Source organism: Mustela erminea, chromosome 2, assembly GCF_009829155.1.
Source record: "Mustela erminea isolate mMusErm1 chromosome 2, mMusErm1.Pri, whole genome shotgun sequence".
NCBI classification, from domain to species: domain Eukaryota; kingdom Metazoa; phylum Chordata; class Mammalia; order Carnivora; family Mustelidae; genus Mustela; species Mustela erminea.
The window spans coordinates 78,137,378-78,158,699 of NC_045615.1; the positions used below are offsets into that span (position 1 = coordinate 78,137,378).

At 36.0% G+C, this 21,322-nt stretch overlaps 1 protein-coding gene and 1 pseudogene across 4 annotated transcripts in view; one reads left to right on the forward strand and one right to left on the reverse strand.

Annotated features, from left to right (window-relative positions):
* The window catches only part of ADAD1 (adenosine deaminase domain containing 1), a 110,420-nt gene that overhangs the window by 22,917 nt on the left and 66,181 nt on the right, over positions 1-21,322 (forward strand). For all 4 annotated transcript variants that reach the window (XM_032333331.1, XM_032333330.1, XM_032333333.1 and 1 more), the window contains exons 8-10: positions 432-602; positions 2,932-3,161; positions 17,456-17,693. In XM_032333331.1, coding sequence (XP_032189222.1) covers positions 432-602; positions 2,932-3,161; positions 17,456-17,693 — 639 coding nt within the window. The remainder of the gene's footprint in view (positions 1-431; positions 603-2,931; positions 3,162-17,455; positions 17,694-21,322) is intronic.
* Positions 1,778-2,484, reverse strand: LOC116584677 (annotated as a pseudogene).

Sequence of the window (21,322 nt, forward strand, 5' to 3'; positions counted from 1 at the left end):
TCTATGTTTTTGTCTTTAAAACCACTAAGGGGCAGGAACCACAGTTGTTGTTTGTCTGTTTTGGTGGGGAAAGAAAAATAGAAGCAAGGCAGAATTTTGACACTTCAGGTAGGATACTGAGAGCAGAACTGTCTGAGAACAAATAGAGGGGTCAGTAGAGAAATGAGGATATGACAGTTGAGGACCCAGATGTGAAATGAGTGGAGTGGTAGTCAAGGAGTGGCGCTTTAAAGCAGGTCACGTTCAGCTCCAGTTGAGGACTTCTTACAGGATTTAACTCTTCATTAAATAAGGCTCAAGTTATTTTAGGAGTTCTTATCACTTTCTACATGGGGAGAGACGTGGCTCTCACGACAGTTACGAATAGGACGCTTAAGATAAATTACTTTAAAATTTTATGACTTGATAAAGTTATAACCTTCTTATTTTAGGTACTTTTATAGACAACTTCTACTCTTCTACAGCAAAAATCCTGCTATGATGGAAAAATCAATATTTTGTATAGAACCAGCTTCTAATCTACTCACTCTGAAACAGATTATCAACATTTATCTCTATATGAGCCAGTTGCCTAAAGGGTCAGCCCAGATTAAGTCACAGTTGTAAGTATCATGGGAGTTGTTTTTAAAAGCAGTCAGGAGGGGTGCCTGGGTGGCTCAGTCATTAAGTGTCTGCCTTCGGCTCAGGTCATGATTCCAGGGTCCTGGGATTGAGCCCCACATCAACCCCCACATCGAGCCCCACATTGGGCTCCCTGCTCCGCGGGGATCCTGCTTCTCCCTCTCCCACTCCCCCTGTTTGTGTTCCTGCTCTCAGTGTGTCTCTGTCAAATAAATAAATAAAATCTTTTAAAAAAGTGAAAGCAATCAGAATGGCTGTATCATATATTCTGAATCCCTAGAGGAATAGAACATGGAAATTCGTATCTATCTGAATTCTCTTTCTGGCTTGAGGTGTTATTTGTGGCCTCCTAGAGGGCCACTAGATCTACATGGGGAGATCTATTACTACTACTCCACTCCTCCCCTCCACTCAATCTGATCTATTACAACTACTTAAATATTCCATGTACTTTACCACTTTCTTTCCATGCTGTTGAAATTTTTTTTCTGTCAAGTTTTAAGACTTCATAAATGTTAGGAAAGCATAGATTTGTGCATTACCACATACTAATGCAGGAGCTAAGAAATTCCATTTGTTTTTCTGGTCACTCTGTAGCTAAAACTTCATTATCTTGATGAATGGGTAGCATCAGCATAAAATTTAAACAGGACACACAAGCACAAAGGAAAAAGCAAGTCTGACTATCTAGAGATGACCATGGTTAATATTTTGCTCAAGATTTTTCCAGTTACACCTTTGAAGACAAAGGCAAGGAGTCTTTCTGGAGAAAAAATTCAGGACAAGTGATTTTACATTTAATTTTTTTTAACATATTTTATTGGAGAAGAATCTTGAATACAAATTGTCAGTGTTTTTTTCCTTCGTTCTTTTTGTAGTTTTTAGAAATTTCCATAGAGAAAGACAATAAGACCTTTGGTAGGAACAAAAATTTTTAAGGGACATAAAGGCAGTAAAAATAATTTATCTTTGCCATAAGCTATAAATATGGTTAATTTCTGTTTGGTATTTATCTTGTGGGACCAAGTCACTCCATCCCAAACTTGTTTTAGTTTTGCATCTGTTTTTATTACTAGAATTAAATGTAGACTGTCAAGTTAGGCATGTTTGAAAACAATTCTTAAGTACTTTATTTTTTAAATTTTTTTTGGGGGGGTGGGGGGACAGATGCCTTTTATTGGTCTAAGCAGTGTAACGAGTAATAGGCTTGGACAGAGCTCCCCTGTCTGTCCTGGCTCCCATCTTCCCTCTCCTGGGAGTTGGTGATTCACCCTTAGGGGAGAACAGTGTTCTGGGTAGGGGTGGCAGACAGAGCCAGGATAAAAAATACAGAGCTGGGATCTGAAAGTGGATCAGGGTGAAGTAGAAAATATAGGGTTACCAGATCATCCAAATAAAAAGTCCGTCAGGGTAGAAGAGAGGCTGTTTCCCCACATGGGCCCCTCTGCCCTTGCCAGGAATGGGAGGGGGCAGGAAGCTTCTGCTAGAGATTTCCTACTGTGCCCTTCGTGCCATTAGCATCTCCCGGATGTTGTCCTCAGCTTCCTTCACACTCCGCTCTAGGTAGGATTTCTTCTGCTCTAATTCTTTAATTTTTTCTTCTGCTATTTTCTGTTTCTCTAATAGTTGACTGTGAATTACCTCCTTGGACTGAAGAATAAACATTCTTCCTACACCTTCATACATGTTAGTCTCATCTACCAAAGTCATAATCTCTGTATCTGTAAGATGTGCATGCTTTTTCGTTCTGTTTAGCTGTTCAATCTATATGTCTGCAAGCTTCACCTTCTGTTGAGTGTCAGTTACTTTGGCTTGAAGTTCTGTGAAGGCCTCCTTTAACTCCAGATCCATGGGAGCCGCCATCTTGGTTCACTCTTTTTTTAATTTTTAATTTTTTAAATTTTTAACTTAAACTCCAGTTAGTTAACATACAGTGTTATATTAGTTTCAGGTGTACAATATAGGGATTTAACACTATTGTACAACACCCAGTGCTCAACACAAGTGCACCCCTTAATCCCTGTCTCCTGTTTCACCCATCCCTGGAAGCCATCTGTGTGTTGACGATAGTTAAAGGAATCTGTTTCTTGGTTTGCCCCCGCCTTTTCCTTTTTCTCATTTGTTTCTTAAATTCCACATGAGTAAAATCATACAGTAGTTGTCTTTCTCTGACTGACTTTCAGTTAGCATAATACACTCTAGCTCCCTGCATATCGTTGCAAATGGCAGGATTTTGTTCTTTTTATGGCTGAGTAATACTCCATTGTGTATACTTTGTTTTTTAAAGGAAAAAACTTTTCCTTTTTCTAGGCGTCTTAATCCACATTCTATATCTGCATTTGAAGCCAATGAAGAACTGAGTCTCCATGTGGCTGTTGAAGGCAAAATTTATCTGACTGTCTACTGTCCTGCAGATGTTGTTAATAGAGTAAGCAGTATGTCCTCAAGTGACAAATTGACAAGATGGGAAGTGCTTGGTGTACAGGGAGCATTGCTGAGTCACTTTATACAGCCAGTTTATATCAGCAGTATACTTGTTGGTGAGTGGGATTTTATTACCTCCTGGCCTCTCTTACTAAGTAAATATATTTTACTTAATCAGAATAAATAGAGATTTTGCATACATGATCCTTTATTTAAGGTAAAAAAAAAACATTGTTTCATTGAGATTTTCATTTCATAGTAACTTGTGATCATACTTTGTGTAATTCGACTTCTATCTTCTTATCAGGAGGAGGACAAATAATATTTTAAATTAGCCAGTTAGATGTGTTATACTTTGAACTTACACATTTGTCTGCACAATATTTCAATTTTTTCCCTTTCTTTGGGAGAAAGATGTTTCCTTGAACTTCTCAAGTCTAAAAGCTTATATTTAATTATCTTTAAAATAAGAAAAGTCTTAAATGCCCATTTGGTTTTTTAGCTACGTTTTTCACACATTTGGTTATGATCTGGGACCTTTGAAGTTGTCAAATGAGTAGGCAGTAACTAAAACACACGATAAATGGGAACTAGTAATTCATTCTTTGGTGGGAGGTGTTACCAAATTATGTAATTACATTTGAATGGTTTTTCAACCATTGTCAGTAAACAATTAGGGGACTCATTTGTATAGTTTTCATAAAACCCTGAGTGTTGCAAAACTTTAATTTACACCTGTGAAACACTTTAAATACTGCTGTTACTTGGTTCTTCTTTGCTTGCCATTCCCTTTTGAAAGCAATCGCCTCTGTAAGCTTGAGATCCTCAGTAGGTAATATTTTTGTTTTTAGGTGGTGATATTTCTGCTTTTTTTTAAAGGTATTATTTATTTGCCGAGAGAGAGAGTGCACAAGTAGGGAGAGCAGCAGGCACAGGCAGATGTAGGATCCCCACTGAGCAAGGAGCCCAATGTGGGACTTGATCCCAGGACCCTGGGATCATGACCTGAGCCAAAAGTAGACATTCAACTGACTGAGCCCCACCCAAGCATCCCGATATCCCAATATGCTAACTGTTTGAAAGACCATTTGGGATAGCATCTGGGACACCATCCTAGAAGACCCAATAGTCCTTTTTTCTTAAAAATTATTTTTATTAACATACAATGTATTATTTGCCCCAGGAGTACAGGTCTGTGAATCATTAGGCTTACACATTTCACAGCACTCACCATAGCTCCTACCCTCCCAATCTCCATAACCCAACCACCCTATCCATACCCCCAACCCCCAGCAACCCTAAGTTTGTTTTGTGAGATTGAGAGTCTTTTATGGTTTGTCTCCTTCCTGATCCCATCTGGTTTCATTTTTTTGTCCTTTCCTATCCTCACAACCTCCCGCTTTGCCTCTCAAATTCCTCATATTGGAGATACCATATGATAATTGTGTTTCTATGATTATTTCTCTCAGCATAATACCCTCTAGTTCCATCCACATTGTTGCAAAAGGCAAGATTTCATTTCTTTTGATAGCTGCATAGTATTCATTGTATATCTATACCACCTCTTCTTTATCCATTCGTCTGTTGATGGACATCTAGATTCTTTCCATGGTTTGGCGATTGTGGACACTGCTGCTATAAACTTTCAAGTTCACATGCCCCTTTGGATCAGTACATTGTATTTTTAGGGTAAATACCCAGTAGTGCAATTGCTGTGTCATAGGGTAGCTCTATTTTCAACTTTTAAGGAAACTCCATGCTGTTTTCTAGAGTGACTACACCAGCTTGCATTCCCACCAACAGTGTAGGAGGGTTCCCCTTTCTCCGCATCCTCACCAACATCTGTCATTTCCTGACTTGTTAATTTTAGCCATTCTTACTGGAGTGGGGTGGTATCTCATTGTGGTTTTGATTTGTATTTCCTTGATGACGAATGATGTTGAGCATTTTTTCGTGTGTTTGTTGGCCATTTGTATGTCTTTGCAGAAATATCTGTTCTTGTCTTCTGACCTTTCTTGATTGGGTTATTTGTTCTTTGGGTGTTGAGTTTGATAAGTTCCTTACAGATTTTGGATAATAACTCTTTATCTGATATGTCATTTGCAAATATCTTCTCCCATTCTGTCCATTGTCTTTTTTTTTTTTTTTTCAAAAGCTTTTGATCTTGATGAAGTCCCAATAGTTCATTTTTGCCCTTGCTTCCCTTGCCTTTGGCAATGTTTCTAGGAAGAATTTGCTGTGGCTGCAGTCAAAGAGGTTTCTGCCTGTGTTCTCCTCAAGGATTTTGATGGATTCCTGTCTCACATAGAGGTTTTTCATTCCATTTGGAGTCTGTTTTTATGTGTGGTGTAAGGAAGTGGTCCAGTTTCATTCTTCTGCATGCAGCTGTCCAATTTTCCCAACACCATTTGTTGAAGAGACTTTTTTCCATTGGACATTCTTTCCTGCTTTGTCAAAGATTAGTTGACCATAGAGTTGAGGGTTTGTTTCTGGGCTCTCTATTCTGTTCCTTTGATGTATGTGTCCCTTTTTGTGCCAGTACCATACTGTCTTGATGATGACATCTTTGTAATAGAGCTTGAGGTCTGGAATTGTGATGCCACCAACTTTGGCTTTCTTTTTTGACATTCTTCTGGCTATTTGGGGTCTTCTCTGGTTCCATATAAATTTTAAAATTATCTCTTCTATTTCTTTGGAAAAAATTGGTGGTATTTTGAGAGGGAGTTCATTAAATGTGTAGATTGCTTTAGGTAGCATAGACATTTTCACAATATTTGTTCTTCCAGTCCATGAGCCTGGAACGTTTTTTCCTTTCTTTGTGTCTTCCTCCATTTCTTTCATGAATACTTTATAGTTTTCTGAGTACAGGTTCTTTGCCACTTTGGTAAGGTCTGTTCCTAGGTATCTTATGGTTTGGGGTGTAATTGTAAATGGGATAAACTCCTTAATTTCTCTCTCTCCTGTCTCGCTGTTGGTATATAGAAATACAGCTGATTTGGGGGCATTGATTTTATATCCTGACACTTTACTGAATTCCTGTATGAGTTCTAGCAGTTTTGGAGTGGAGTCTTTTGGGTTTTCAACATAAAGTATCATATAATCTGCAAAGAGTGAGAGTTTGACTTCTTTGCTGATTCAGATGTCTTTCATTTCTTTTTGTTGTCTGATTGCCAAGGCTAGGACTTCTAGTACTATGTTGAATAGCAGTGGTGATAGTGGATATCCCTGCTGTGTTCCTGACATTAGGAAAACTGAGAGGAAAAGTTCTCAGTTTTTCCCCCTTGAGAATGATATTGGCTGTGGGTTTTTCATAGATGGCTTTGATGGTATTGAGGTGTGTACCCTCTATCCCTACTCTGTGACAAGTTTTGATCAAGAAAGGATGCTGTACTTTGTCAATGCTTTTTCAGCATCTATTGAGAGTACCATATGGTTCTTGTTCTTTTATTAATGTATTATATCACATTTATTGATTGCGGATGTTGAACCAACCTTGTAGCCCTGGAATAAATCCCACTTGGTCGTGGTGAACAATCCTTTTAATGTACTGTTCGATCCTATTAGCTAGTATTTTGGTGAGAATTTTTGCATCCATGTTCATGAAGGATACTGGTCTATAATTATCCTTTTTGATGGGGTCTTTGTCTGGTTTTGGGATCAAGGTAATGTTGGCCCATAAAATGAGTTTGGAAGTTTTCCTTCCATTTCTATTTTTTGGGATAGTTTCTGGAGAAGGGGTATTAATTCTTTAACTGTTGGGTAGAATTCCCCTGGGAAGCTGTCTGGCCCTGGGCTGTTGTTTGTTCGGAGACTTTTGATGACTGCTTCAATCTCCTTACTGGTTATGGGTCTGTTCAGGTTTTTTCTTTCTTCCTGGTTCAGTTTTGGTAGTTCATACGTTTCTAGGAGTGCATCCATTTCTTCCAGATTTTCAAATTTGCAGGCATATAGTTGCTCATAATATGTTCTTATAATTGTTTGTATTTCTTTGGTGTCGGTTATGATCTCTCCTTTTTCATTCATGATTTTATTAATTTGGGTCCTTTCTGTTTTCTTTTGGATAAGTCTGGCCAGGGGTTTATCAATCTTACTAATTCTTTCAAAGTATCAGCTCCTAGTTTCGTTGATTTGTTCTCCTGTTCTTTTGGTTTCTATTTCGTTGATTTCTGCTCTGATCCTTATGATTGCTCTTTTCCTGCTGTGTTTAGCATTCTTTGCTTTCTTATTCCAGCCCCTTTAGGTGTAGGCTTAGGTTGTATACTGGTGACCTTTCTTGCTTCTTGAGAAAAGCATGTATTGCTATATACTTTTGTCTCAGGACTGCTGTTGCTGTGTCCCACAGATTTTGAACAGTTGTGTTTTCATTTTCATTTGTTTTCATGAATTTTTTCAATTCTTCTTTAATTTCCTGGTTGACCCATTCATCCTCTAGTAGGATGCTCTTTAGCCTCCATGTATTTGAGTTCTTTCCAACTTTCCTCTTGTGATTGAGTTCTAGCTTCAGAGTATTGTGGTCTGAAAATATGCAGGGAATGATCCCAGTCTTTTGGTACCAGTTGAGACCCGATTTGTGACCGAGGATGTGATCTATTCTGGAGCATGTTTAATGTGCACTAGAGAAGAATGTGTATTCTGTTGCTTTTGGATGGAATGTTCGGAATATATCTGTTATGTCCATCTGGTCCAGTGTGTGATTTAAGAATTTTATTTCCTTGTTAATCTTTTGTTTAGGTGATCTGTCCATTTCAGTGTGGGGAGTGTTAAGTCCCCTACTATTATTGTATTATTGTCGATGTGTTTCTTTGATTTTGTTATTAATTGGTTTATATAATTGGTTGCTCCCATGTTAAGGGTATGGATATTTAAAATAGTTAGATCTTCTTGTTGGACAGTCCTTTTAAGTATGATATAGTGTCCTTCCTCATCTCTTATTATAGTCTTTGGCTTAAAATCTAATTTAACTGATAAAAGGATTGCCACTTTTCTTTCGATGTCAATAAGCATGGTAAATTGTTTTCCATCCCCTCACTTTCAATCTGGAGGTGTCTTTGTGTCTCAAATGAGTTTCTTATAGACAGCATATCAGTGGTTTGTTTGTTTTTTTGTGTTTTTTGTTTGTTTGTTTGTTTGTTTTAACCGTTCTGATACCCTGTGTCTTGATTGGGGCATTTTGCCCATTTACATTCAGGGTAACTATTGAAATATATGAATTTAGTGCCATTATATTGCCTGTAAGTTGACTGTTACTGTGTATTGTCTCTGTTCTTCTCTGGTCTATTACTTTTAGGCTCTTTTTTAGCTTAGAGGACCCCTTTAAATATTTCCTGTAGGGGTGGTTTGGTGTTTGCAAATTCTTATAATTTTTGTTTGTCCTGGAAGCTTTTATCTCTCCTCCTATTTTCAATGACAGCTTAGCTGGATATAGTATTGTTGGCTGCATATTTTTCTCATTTAGTGCTCTGAGTATATCATGCCAGTCCTTTCTGGCCTGACAAGTCTGTGTCGATAAGTCTGCTATCAGTCCAATATTTCTACGACTGTATATTACAGACCTCTTGTCCTTAGCTGCTTTAAGGATTTTCTCTTTGTCACTAACACTTGGAAGTTTTACTATTAGATAATCAGTGTGGATCTATTTTTATTGATTTGAGGGGGGTTCTCTGTGTCTCCTTAATTTTGATTCTTGTTCCCTTTGATATGCTAGGGAAATTCTCTATTATAAGTTGCTCCAATATACCTTCAGCCCCTCCCTCTCTTTCTTCTTCTTCTGGGATCCCATTTATTCTAATATTGTTTCATCTTGTGGTATCACTTATCTCTCGAATTCTCCCCTTGTGGTCTGGTAGTTTGTCTCTTTTTTGCTCAGCTTCTTTATTCTCAATCATTTAGTCTCCTATATCACTAATTCTCTCTTTTGCCTCATTTATACTAGCAGTAAGAGCCTCCATTTTTTTTTTTTTAAAGATTTTATTTATTTTTCAGAGACAGAGGGAGAGAGCGCGAGCGAGCACAGGCAGACAGAGAGGCAGGCAGAGGCAGAGGGAGAAGCAGGCTCCCTGCCGAGCAAGGAGCCCGATGTGGGACTCGATCCCAGGACCCTGGGATCATGACCTGAGCTGAAGGCAGCTGCTTAACCAACTGAGCCACCCAGGCGTCCCAAGAGCCTCCATTTTTGACTGCACCTCCCTAATAGCTTTTTTGATTTCAACTTGGTTATATTTTAGTTCTTTTATTTCTCCAGAAAGGGGTTTTCTAATATCTTCCCTGCCTTTTTCAAGCCCAGCTAGCACCTTGAGAATCATCATTCTGAACTCTAGTTCTGACATACTACCAATGTCCATATTGATTAAGTCCTTAGCCATCAGTACTGCCTCTTGTTCTTTTTTTGTGGTGAGTTTTTCTGCTTTGTTGTTTTATCCAGATAAGAGTATATGAATGAGAGAATAAAATACTAAAAGGGTGGCAGGGACACCAGAAAAATAATACGCTGACCAAATAAGAGGAGACCTGAAACTGGGGGGAGAAAAAAAGGGGGGAAAAAGTTTAAAAATATATGTATATATATTTATTATACTGGTTAATAGAACAGAGCCACCCACTTGATTATGGGTATATTTTGGTCTCTTAGAAGAAACTACCTTCCAAAATCTTAAGGAAAGAAAAACCTATATGTATAGAAATAAGGGTAAACATGATGAAGGGATGGACTATGACTGTAAAGTTGAAAATTTAAAAAGATTTTTAAAAAGGAATTGATAAGCTAAGTTTATCGGAAAAAGAAAAAAAAAGGAGAGAATGTGATCAGGCTGGAGCTAGATTTAGAGTATCTTTTGATCTATTAGAAGAAATTATATCCCAAAATTTTAAGGAAAGAAAACCTATATGTATACAAAAAATAAAGTTAAATATAATGAAGGCATAAAATACGACTATAACAATGAAAATTTAAAAAGCTTTTTTTTAAAAAAAAGTATTGATAAGATAAAATAGTTTAAAAAGTTAAAAGAGGAACAGGAAAAGTTAAAAAAATATAGAATAAGGGGCGCCTGGGTGGCTCAGTGGGTTAAGCCGCTGCCTTCGGCTCAGGTCATGATCTCAGGGTCCTGGGATCGAGTCCCGCATCAGGCTTTCTGCTCGGCAGGGAGCCTGCTTCCTCCTCTCTCTCTCTCTGCCTGCCTCTCTGCCTACTTGTGATCTCTCTCTGTCAAATAAATAAATAAAATCTTTAAAAAATATATATATAGAATAAGAAAAAAATTTTAAAAATTTAACTTCACAAGACTGAAGGATCAGGGGGAAAAGCCATGAATTCTATAGGTTCCTTTCCCCTAACCCTGGAGTTCCACAGTTCTTGTTTATCAGTGAACTTGGTCTTGGCTGGATGTTCTTGCTGATCTTCTGGGCGAGGGGCCTGTTGCAGTGATTCTCAAATGTCTTTGCCAGAGGCAGAATTACATCACCCTTACCAGGGGCCAAGCTAAGTCATCTGCTTCGGTTTGCTCTTGGTAGCTTTTGTTCCCTGAAGGCTTTCTGCAGAGCTTTGGCAGATGGGAATGAAAATGGCAGCCTCTAGTCTCTGGCCTGGAGGAGCTAAGAGCTTGGGACCCCACTCCTCAGTGTGCCCTCGGAGAAAAGCAGTCAATCCCTCCTGTCTCCATGGTCTCCGGTGGCGCTCTGTTTACCCGGCCTGTGACCAAGGCTCCCACATGCCACTCCTTCCAGAGGAGGAGGGAGGGGGTCTCTCCAGATCTGCCACTTGTGGTGTCCCTGCTTGAAGATCAGTGGCCTGACTCTGCCTCGTATTTAAGGTAACCGTGAGCTGAGAGTCCCCACCTTGTCTCCCATCTCTTTAGCTGGCTTCCCCGCTCTGATACTTGGGGGCTCTGCCACACTCAGACACCCCTGGTCTTTCTCTGACCCCATGGGTCCTGAGATCACACTGTCCCTGTGAAGTCTCCACCCCCACTTAGCCTCTGGAGCGATCCCTCAGTGGAGCAGACTTAGAAAAGTTCTGATTTTGTGCTCCACTGCTCCACTGCTTGCAGGAGCCAGCCCCTCCCCCTGTGGTTTGTCTTCACATTGCTTCAGATTCACTTCTCTGGACATCCTACCTTCCAGAAAGTGGTCGATTTTCTGTTCCTAAAATTGCTGCTCCTCTTTCCTATTTCCTGTTGAGTCTGTAGGTGTACAGAATGGTTTGGTAACTAACTGAACTCCTGGAACCTAATGCTATTTCAGTCTGCTGCTACTCCACCATCTTGCTTCTTCCTTGATATTTCTTTTTTTTTTCTTTTTTTTTTTTGTTGTTGTTGTTTATATATTTTATACCCATTTCTTGGGAGTTTCTCTTACAAGTAATATTTTTTTCAGTTCCATGTGTATACAAGATGCTATTTTTAAAATTTTTTATTTTTTTTATAAACATATTTTTATTCCCAGGGGTACAGGTCTATGAATCACCGCACTTCACAGCACTCACCATACACATACCTTCTCCAATGTCCATAACCCCACCCCTCTCTCCTAATCCCCCCTCCCCCCAGCAACCCTCAGTTTTTTTTGTGATATTAAGAGTCACTTGGGTGCCTGGGTGGCTCAGTGGGTTAAGCCGCTGCCTTCGGCTCAGGTCATGATCTCAGGGTCCTGGGATCGAGTCCCGCATCGGGCTCTCTGCTCAGCAGGGAGCCTGCTTCCTCCTCTCTCTCTGCCTGCCTCTCTGCCTACTTGTGTTCTCTGTCAAATAAATAAATAAAATCTTTAAAAAAAAAAAAAAGAGTCACTTATGGTTTGTCACAAGATGCTATTTTTGTTTGGCTTTAATAAACTGTAAAAAGGAAATTGGTTACTTATTTTCTTTGTATAGAAAATATATTATTTGATTCACAATTCAAAGGATTCAGAAGGGTTTTTAGTGAAAAGTTTCCCTCCTATCCTAGTGCCCCAGGCACCCATTTTTCTTCTGTGGCATTCCTTTTTCCTAGTTTGTTGTTTTTCTTTCCAAAAATAGTTTATACTTAAAGAAGTAAATGTGTATTCTTTTTCTTTTCTTTTTTGTATTTTGTATGAATAGATAATACAGTTCATACTTTTCTGCATTTTTTTTTGTTTAATAATATACCTTGTAAATATTTCCATGTCAGGTATGTAAAGAATTTCTTCATTATTATTTGTGTCTCATTGTATGGTATTTCTTTGTATAAAGGTATCATAATGTATTTAACCACTTGTAAGTTGAGGGAATTTTAGATTGCTTCCAATTTTTTTCATCTACCAAAATGCTATAGTGAATGACCTTTTTATATTACTTGCACATGTATAAATGTATCTATTTCTAAGATGAATTCTGGAAGTAGAATCACAGGCAAAAATGTATGCATTTGCAATTTTGAGAAATGTTACTAAGTTATCCTTTAAGTCTCATTCTCACTGGTAATATATGATAATGCCAGTTATTCTTACCCTCAAAAGTAGTTACTTCTAAATCTTATTCCAAATACATATTGTAGGTGGCACATTTCTTAGATTTAATTTGCTTACTGAATTTCTTTGCCTTGTTTTCTTTTAGGTCTCATACTCTTTCAGGATTTAAACTTTTCTCAATCTCCTTTAAGAAAGGCCTTTTTTATTGAATGTCTATTAAGTATATAAGAATTGTCTATGCTGTCTCTAGAATCACAGTTTTCTTTGAGTTTGGTGAAAAAAATACTGTAAAACTTGTCGTAACTCCATACTATATTTAGTTTCTTAAAAGAATGGATATAGGCTCTTGTAAAATTATTTAGTATTTAGCTAGTAATTTGAGACAGGAGCTTAAAAATTAAATCTTCTGTCGTTTTGAGTGTCCTTTTGCTCCTAGCAATGGGGAATACCAGGTAGCAATAAAAGTACTATAGACCTTGTAAAATTGTTTCTGTTCTCTTTCTTGGCATCTTTGTGGGACACACCTTAAGATAATTGGTGCTCTTCCTGGTATAACCTAAGTGATTTTAATGTGTTCAAAGTTGTTGGTAAAAAATGCCAGTTTTTGGACCTCTTAAAGATCTCTCTTCTGTTTCTGGGGGAGGGAGTTTTGATAGAGAGGAATATACATGTAAAAGCACCACTGGGTGATTCTGATATAGATGATGTGAATGGTTCTGAGAAATATTCATTTAAAGTTTCTGTACACTAGGAGAAATTTAGAGAGCAAAAAGAACCTTCAGAGATTACCGAACTTTATTTGTAGTCTAGTAGAGCTTCTCACTTAGTAACTAAACTCATTTTATACCATTCCTGATAGAGTATCATCTAACCCTATTTTAAAACTAATATATGGGCAGTGGTGTTAAAATGTAATGTGAAGTGTAGGATTTAAAACCAATCTGTTCTATTAATTGAATAGCCCCAGTTGTTTAAAAAAAAAAAAACAACCAAACCCTCCTTATTTAGAATTGAAATTTGCTTCCTTGTAATTCTGTACTGACAATATAAGTTAAATCTAATTCTTTGAGGATAATTACATCATCCTGTTCTCTCATAATTCTTATGAAATCTTTTACAGGTCTTTATTTAAAATTCTTAAAAACCTTATTTATTAGTTCTGTTACCAGTGGGGAGAGTATTATATTTCAACTTACTTAACTTTTTAGAAAGTTTACAGAAGCCAATTTTAATCTGTGAGTGTTCTTAGATACTCATTTTATCACTTAATGGTGGTAGTATTCTTTTTAAGGAAAAAAGTCTTAGGCTTGCTAAAAAGACATTTACTATTATTGAAAAGAAAATAATCCAGAGTAGGATTTCCTGGGTGGCTCAGTCAATAAGTGTCTGACTCTGAGTTTGGCTCAGGTCATGATCTCAGGGTTGTGGCTATCCAGCCCCATTATGGGGCTCTGTGCTCAGTGCCTAGTCTGCTCAAGATTCTCTCCCTCTGCCCTGGCCCCTGTTAATGCACATGTACTCTCCTTCTCTCTCTTAAATAAAATAAATAAATAAATATTTATTTATTTGAAAAATATTCAATATTCAAATATTCAAATAAATATTTATTTATTTGAAAAAAATTTTGAAAAATCCATAAAGAAGAAAATACTTTGCTTAAGCACTTAAGAGCTGGATATTAATTTTTTAATTTTCAAGGTTTTTAAGGTGTATTTTGAAAATTTGGTATTTTATTATGGTAAGATCATCTGTCTAAAAATTTCAAGAGTGTTTGTACAGAGGTATTTCTGTCCAGTTCTTTTAATACACTAATTTGAATTGTACATTTGGATTATAAAGAATACCAATTGCTAATTCCCTAGTGAAAAAATCTGTTTTAAACAAAGTTCATGGACTTTAAAGAAACATTTGATAACCTGAGAGATTCTGTATTTGTTTCTTCTTTTTTTAAGATCAGTAATTAATTAATGTTAGTAATTGTTAGTGTTAGTAAAATAATTGCCCCAAGTCAGTCAGTCTGCCTATTGGCAGAGCCTGGACTCAAAACCGTTTTATAACTTCTCATGCTACTGCTTTTTGTATTAAATTGAGCTCTGATAGCTTTGTCTGAGCATAGCGAGTGACTAGAGTCTCACTGCTTTGTCTGTTAAACTTGACATTCTTGAAAGCAGGTGCTTTGACACACTCATCTTGGTCCGGTTTGTGCTAGGGGGTCAGTAAATGTTTCATAAATAAACAGTTTGAATCAGCATGTTTTGTTTTTGAAAGTGCTCTTTTTCTACTTAAAACTAATTCTGCCCAGAACACCTGAGAAATAAATTTTATTTTTTATGCTTGTTGTATTTTATGCTAACCCAGGAAGCTTTTAAGATAATGCAAGAATGGCATTGGTATTAATATCCCAACCCCTCAAGATTCTAATGTGCATCCAGGATTGATAATTATTGGTCTCTGATAATCTAATCTTTTATATTCTTTTTTCATCAGGTACTTATTAAGCCCCCTACTGTATGCTAGGTTGTATACCATCACATTATTCTCAGGGGTACCATTCATGCAATAAAATATAGAGTGAGCATTATGAATACAAAGGCAAGATGCTTCTTGCCTTTATGTCTTCTCCTAGCCACACATTTGTGTTTCACAGGAATTTGAATTATTTCTCTGGATGTTCTGTAATATATGGGTGGTGGTGTTAAAATGTAATACCTCAGACTAATTATGATGTTCCAGATGTAAGACCAGTGCATAGTTCTTTAATGTTTGATTCTTTTATTTATATACTATATTCTTACTCAAAGGGGCACCTGGGTGGCTCAGTGGGTTAAAGCCTCTGCCTTCGACTATATTCTTACTCATGCATTCTCAGTTTTTAATAGCTGTATCAGCAACCATTTCTGCTGACTTACATTACACTTATGGTAGATTAATCTCCTCAGAATCTTTTCTGTATAAAAAGGTGTCCAGTCAGGTCAGCTATGGTCTTCGATTAGATTTAATTTTTGACTTTACCTTGGGGATTCATGTTATTTTAGATGACTTGAGATAAATCAAGCTTATCCCATTATATGACAGTTTTAGAGCTGTATTTTTCCAGGAACAAGATGTAGCCTCAAAGTAAAACCATACTTTGGATGTAGTTAATAGTTAAAGTGTGCACATATAAAGGGAAAAAGTAAAATTTCTAATATTAATATATTTTTTTCTATTACATTACTGCTGTTATACTACCATATTGAAACATTTTGGTGAAACAATTTGGTACGTAAGAAATTCCAAATGGAATTTGACTTACAAATTCCATTTTTTTGTTTTTTTCCACATGTATCTTGGTATTTTAGGCACAAACAGTGCCATTATCTCATTACAGTATGTCTTAATCTGGGCTGCTACAATAAAAATTCCACTGATAGTGGAAGCAGGGATGAGAGCATCTTTTTAAGGGTACCTCACAAAGGCCTACTATCTCATTGGAAAGGTTTTAACCTATTAATTTTATTGGGACACATTTATTCTGTAACACAGTGTATAATAATATGTAACATTTTCCTTTGAATCCATGTCTTCTGTTCATTATAGACACAGTGACTATTCCTTAGACCTTATTTCTTTTCAACTATTTGTGCCCAAGCATATCTTTTTTGTGTGTGTGTGCCCAAGCATATTTTTAACTAGTCTTAATTTGTCAGTATTTCTTAATTTGGGTTGTTCAAAGGAATATTTAGTGTCTACTGATACATGAGTAAAGAAGATGTGGCATATACATACAATATTACTCAGCCATCAGAAAGAATGAAATCTTGGCATTTGCAACAGCATGGATGTATCTAGAGGGTATAATGCTAAATGAAATAAATCAGAGAAAGGCATATACCTATGGTTTAACTCATGTGTAATTTCAGAAACAAGCAAGGAAAAAAAAAAAAAGACAAACCAGAAAATAGACTCTTAACTGTAGAGAACAGAGAGAGGGGGGAGGGGTGGCAGGTGGTGGCGGGGATGGGTGAAATACGTGATGGGGATTTAGAGTGCACATCTTGATGAGTGCCAAGTAATATATAGAATTGTTGAATCCATATATTATATACCTGAAACTAATTTAACACTGTATGTTAACTATACTGAGATTAAAAAAAAAAAAACACAAAGGAGTGCTTAGAAAAAGGGTTCAACAGTAATTCATGTTCTTTTTACATCATTTTTTGGTTTCCAAATAATCATAGTGAGTGTAAAACCACTAGCCACCTCAGTAGTTCCAATATATGGAAACAAAACTTTGTGATATAATGCCTAGTGGTATGTAAAATGTGTCTTTGAGAGAACTGACCCTTTAAGAAGAAAAGAGTTCCAATTTTTGTACTAATTTTAAAATAGGAATGACTTGTCCAACTTCTATTTTAAGTTTGATCAACCCACTGTATTATACTACACTGATGATTTTACACCTTTTTTAGCATTCTCTCAATAATTATTTTAACTGAAAACTCAAAGATTTTGATATTAGCTACAACTGTAACCAGAAATGGTCATTATTTAAATTGTTTTGTGAAAGTGGAACACTGTGGTACTGGAATAGTTGTAATTTGTGGCTCATAGATGTGGGAAAATAACTTAATCTCACCATTTCTCAGCCTCATTTATTTCTTGTATTATTTGCTAGTTTCTTGCTGTAATCTGAGAATTCAAGACAGGATGAACCAGTTCTCTCTGACAGAACTTTGTAAAAAGCATTATATTTTTTTCTGGGTCAGTTCTGGCTCTTCACTTTTAGTCACTGGAATGTCGATTTGTTATTTTCTGTAGAATTTTTTTTTTTAATGGAAATTATGACCATTGTTACTTTGTCCTGGTTCTGGTAAAAAATACAGAAGTAGTTGCTGAGAAGTAGGAAAGGATAGGTTGCAAGAAAAAAATATACTTTAGACTGTTTCCTTTTTTTTTTCTTGTCTATTGATACTGAACTTCTGGGTGTTTTGTTTTTACTTTCTAGGTGATGGGAATTGCAGTGATACTAGAGGTTTAGAAATTGCTATAAAGCAACGTGTTGATGATGCACTCACTTCAAAACTTCCAATGTTTTATTTGGTCAACAGACCTCATGTTAGTTTAGTACCTGCTGCATATCCACTTCAAACGAACTTGGAATATAAATCCCTGAGTCTGAATTGGGCTCAGGGAGACATTTCTTTGGAGATTGTGGATGGTCTAAGTGGAAAGATCACTGAAAGGTTAGCATTATTAATTTCTTTTAAAATCATATATTTAAGCAGGACACTTGTGATGAACACTGGTTGTTGGATATAAGTGTTGAATCACTAAATTGTACACCTGAAACTAATATTACACTGTGTTGACTAACTGGAATTTAAATAAAAACTGAAAAAAAAATCTTAAGAGAAAATATATTTATAGTACTGTATTAGGAAAAAACATGCATATAAATGCGCCTGTGCAGTTTAAACCTGTGTTGTTCAAGGATCAACTGTATTTGGAAGGGTCCTATGCAAGTGTAAGGGGCCCAGAAAGTTAAGCTTCACAATAAATCTACCTCCATCTATCTATACTATAATAGAAAAAAACAGAACCTTTAAAAATATTAAGAAAAAATTCATTTTAATGGAACTTTTAAAATTATTCTAAGTTCAGTTTTTTGAATTTTGAACAATAGTAATCATTGAGTGTGACTATTTTGTAGGCATTGTACTAATTTTAAAAAAATGAACATTTTTTTTTTCCTGTTGAGAAGACAGACCTGGAGAAGTTCTGTAACTTACTGAAATTACATAGTAAGTTGAATGGAGAGAGTATTTAAAATCAGTCTCCAGAACCTATATTTTTCTAAGTATCATTTCATGATTTTAATTAACACTAGAATCATATAATGTTTTGTTTTAAAAATTCATTTTCTCTTAATCTGAATTTATCTAATTCTAAGTACCTGTATTTTGACATGTGTTTTCAAATATTACTTATATATACTTGAATGTGAGAGCTAATATACCATGTTTATGCTTACAATAACTCTAGATTAGGTGGTAGTGTTGCTCTTTTACAGATAAATTGATTCAAGCTAGGTTTAGTATCTTTTTTAAAGTCTCCCAAATAGTAACACACCTGGGATTGATATCTGGACATTTTATTTCCAAATCCCTTGTCAGTAACCATAATATACTATGCCTTTTAGACATTTCTTTATAACATCCTTGCCATTGGTTATCAAGTAAAACTAAAACTACTTTTAGTGTGACCATACAGTTATAATGAGGTAATAAATAATGTTAAAATTTTAAATGCCTAAACTGCTTTCTTTCTGAAAGATGGGTTTAAACTAAGACTACATACAAATGTTTCTCATTATGAACTTAGGCATACTATTGATTACTTCAGCTAGTGTGAACTACACTATTCTTACCTTGAATCAGCTGTTAATGAACAAACTATACACAGACAAAACAATTCTTTGATACATTAAAAAGTCTTTTACTGAGAGCAGATAAAATATGAGCATAACAAAGCTGAAATTAATGTAAAATGAGCTTAATTAGCTTATTATAGCTAAATGGTACAAATGAAAAGAGCAGATGTGATCTAAATATTAGACAAGACATTGTTAAGCTCCAAAGCATTACATAAGGCAGAGGAAACTATTATTAAAATGTGTAATTCACAAGGAAGAAAGAATAGTTATGGTTATCTATTCAACAAATAGCATAGTATCAACATTCATAAAGCATACGTTACAGAAGAGGAGGAAAACTAGAAATCCACTACTAGTTGAGACAGTAATTGACCTTTAAGTTCATGATCAGATAGACAACACAATAAGGAAGGATATAGTGGTTTTAAATAAAAAAAGGTAGATTTGATTAACTTACACAAAACTCTACACCATAAAAACATAAAATACAGAACCTATAGAATATTGAAAAAAACTGATCCTATTTTAGGACACAAAGAGAATCTCAAATTCTAGAAGTTAGAAGCAATGTGTTAGAACCCAGAGGTAGACCCTCAACTCTATAGTCAGCCAGCTAATTTTCAACAAATCAGGAAAGAATATCTAAAGGGAAAAAAAGACCATTTCCTTAACAAATGGCTTTGGGAGAACTGGATAGAAACATGCAGAAGAATTATACTAGACCACTTTCTTAAAACCGTATATAAAAAATAAATTCAAAATAGATGAAAGCCTTAAATATGAGACAGGAATCCATTGAAATCCTAGAGGAGAACACAGATAGCCACCTCTTTGACCTCAGCCTCAGCAACTTTCTACTGACAGTCTCCATAGGCAAGGGAAACAAAAGTAAAAATGAACTATTGGGATTTCATTGAGATAAAAAGCTCCTGGACAGCAAAGGAAACAAACCAAAAAGGCAGCCTGGAATGGGAGATGATATTTGCAAATGACAGATCAAGGGCTAGTATCCAAAATCTATAAAGAACTCAACAAATTCAACATCCCCAACCCAAAAAATCCAGTCAAGAAATGGGCAGAAGACATTCACAGACATTTCTCCAAAGAAGACATACAAATGGCTAACAGACACATGAAAAAATGCTCAAGACCACTCATCATCAGGGAAATAGAAATCAAAACCACATAATGGCTAAAATGAAAAACTCAGGCAACAGTGGATGTTGTGAGGATATGGAGAAAGGGAAATCCTCTTACTCTGTTGGTAGGAATGCAAACTGGTGCAGTCACTGTGGAAAACAGTATGGAGATTCCTCAAAAAGTTAAAAAATAGAGCTACCCTGTGACCCAGCATTGCACTACTAAGTATTTATCCAAAGGACACAAAAATAGCGATTTAAAGGGGCACATGCACCCCAAAGTTATAACAGCAATTTCCATTCTAGCCAAACTATGGAAAGAACCCAGATGTCTATCAGGAAATGAATCCATGAAGAAGATGTGAGAGTTACGCATACACACACAGAAATATTACTAAGCTATCAAAAAAAATGAAACCATGCCATTTGCAATAACGTGGATGGAACTAGAGTGTATTATGCTAAGCAGAATCAGAGAAAGACAAATACCAATATGATTTCACTCATGGAATTTAAGAAACAACAGCATAGAAAAAGAGAAGGAAAAATAAGATAAAAACAGGCAAACCATAAGAGACTCTCAACTGTTGGAAACAAACTAAGGGTTGCTGGAGGGGAAGTGGGTAGGGAAATGGGGTAACTAGGTGATGGACATTAAGGTGGGCACGTGATGTAATGAGCTCTGGGTGTCATAAACAGCTGATGAATTACCAAACTCTACCCTGAAACTAATAATACACTGTATGTTAACTAACTTGAATTTAAGTTAAGGTTAGAAGCAATGTAGATAGTATTTTCTGATTTTGATCTAGTTAAGTCTCCAAAGAAGAAAATCAGTATACTAGGAATTTCTTTCATTGGGGATAAAAGTCCTCTAACTTTTGGCTCTAAAGAGGAAATATAAAATGAAACTGCGGATATTTAGAAAGCAAGAATTTTGAAAGCATTTCATGTCAGAACTTATAAGATATATACAGCTAAAGCAAAGCTGAATGGAAAAGCCAGTTCTTCAGATGCTTAGATCAAGAGATAGTGGAAATAAACTTAGGAGAATGTAGAAATCAGCAAAACTTGAAATATAATTTAAAGAGCTAAATAACGAAAAGTTAGAAGTAATAAAAATCTGATTCTGTGGGAAAATGTCACTAGCTAATCTCATATTTAATAAATAATAAGGTAGTAATTAACAAATAGAAGATTAAGATAATCATAAAAGCTTATTTGCTCAACCATGTACCTTTAAAAACCTTATGAAATACATACATTTCTAGGAAAAATTATTTCCATAATGGTACAAATG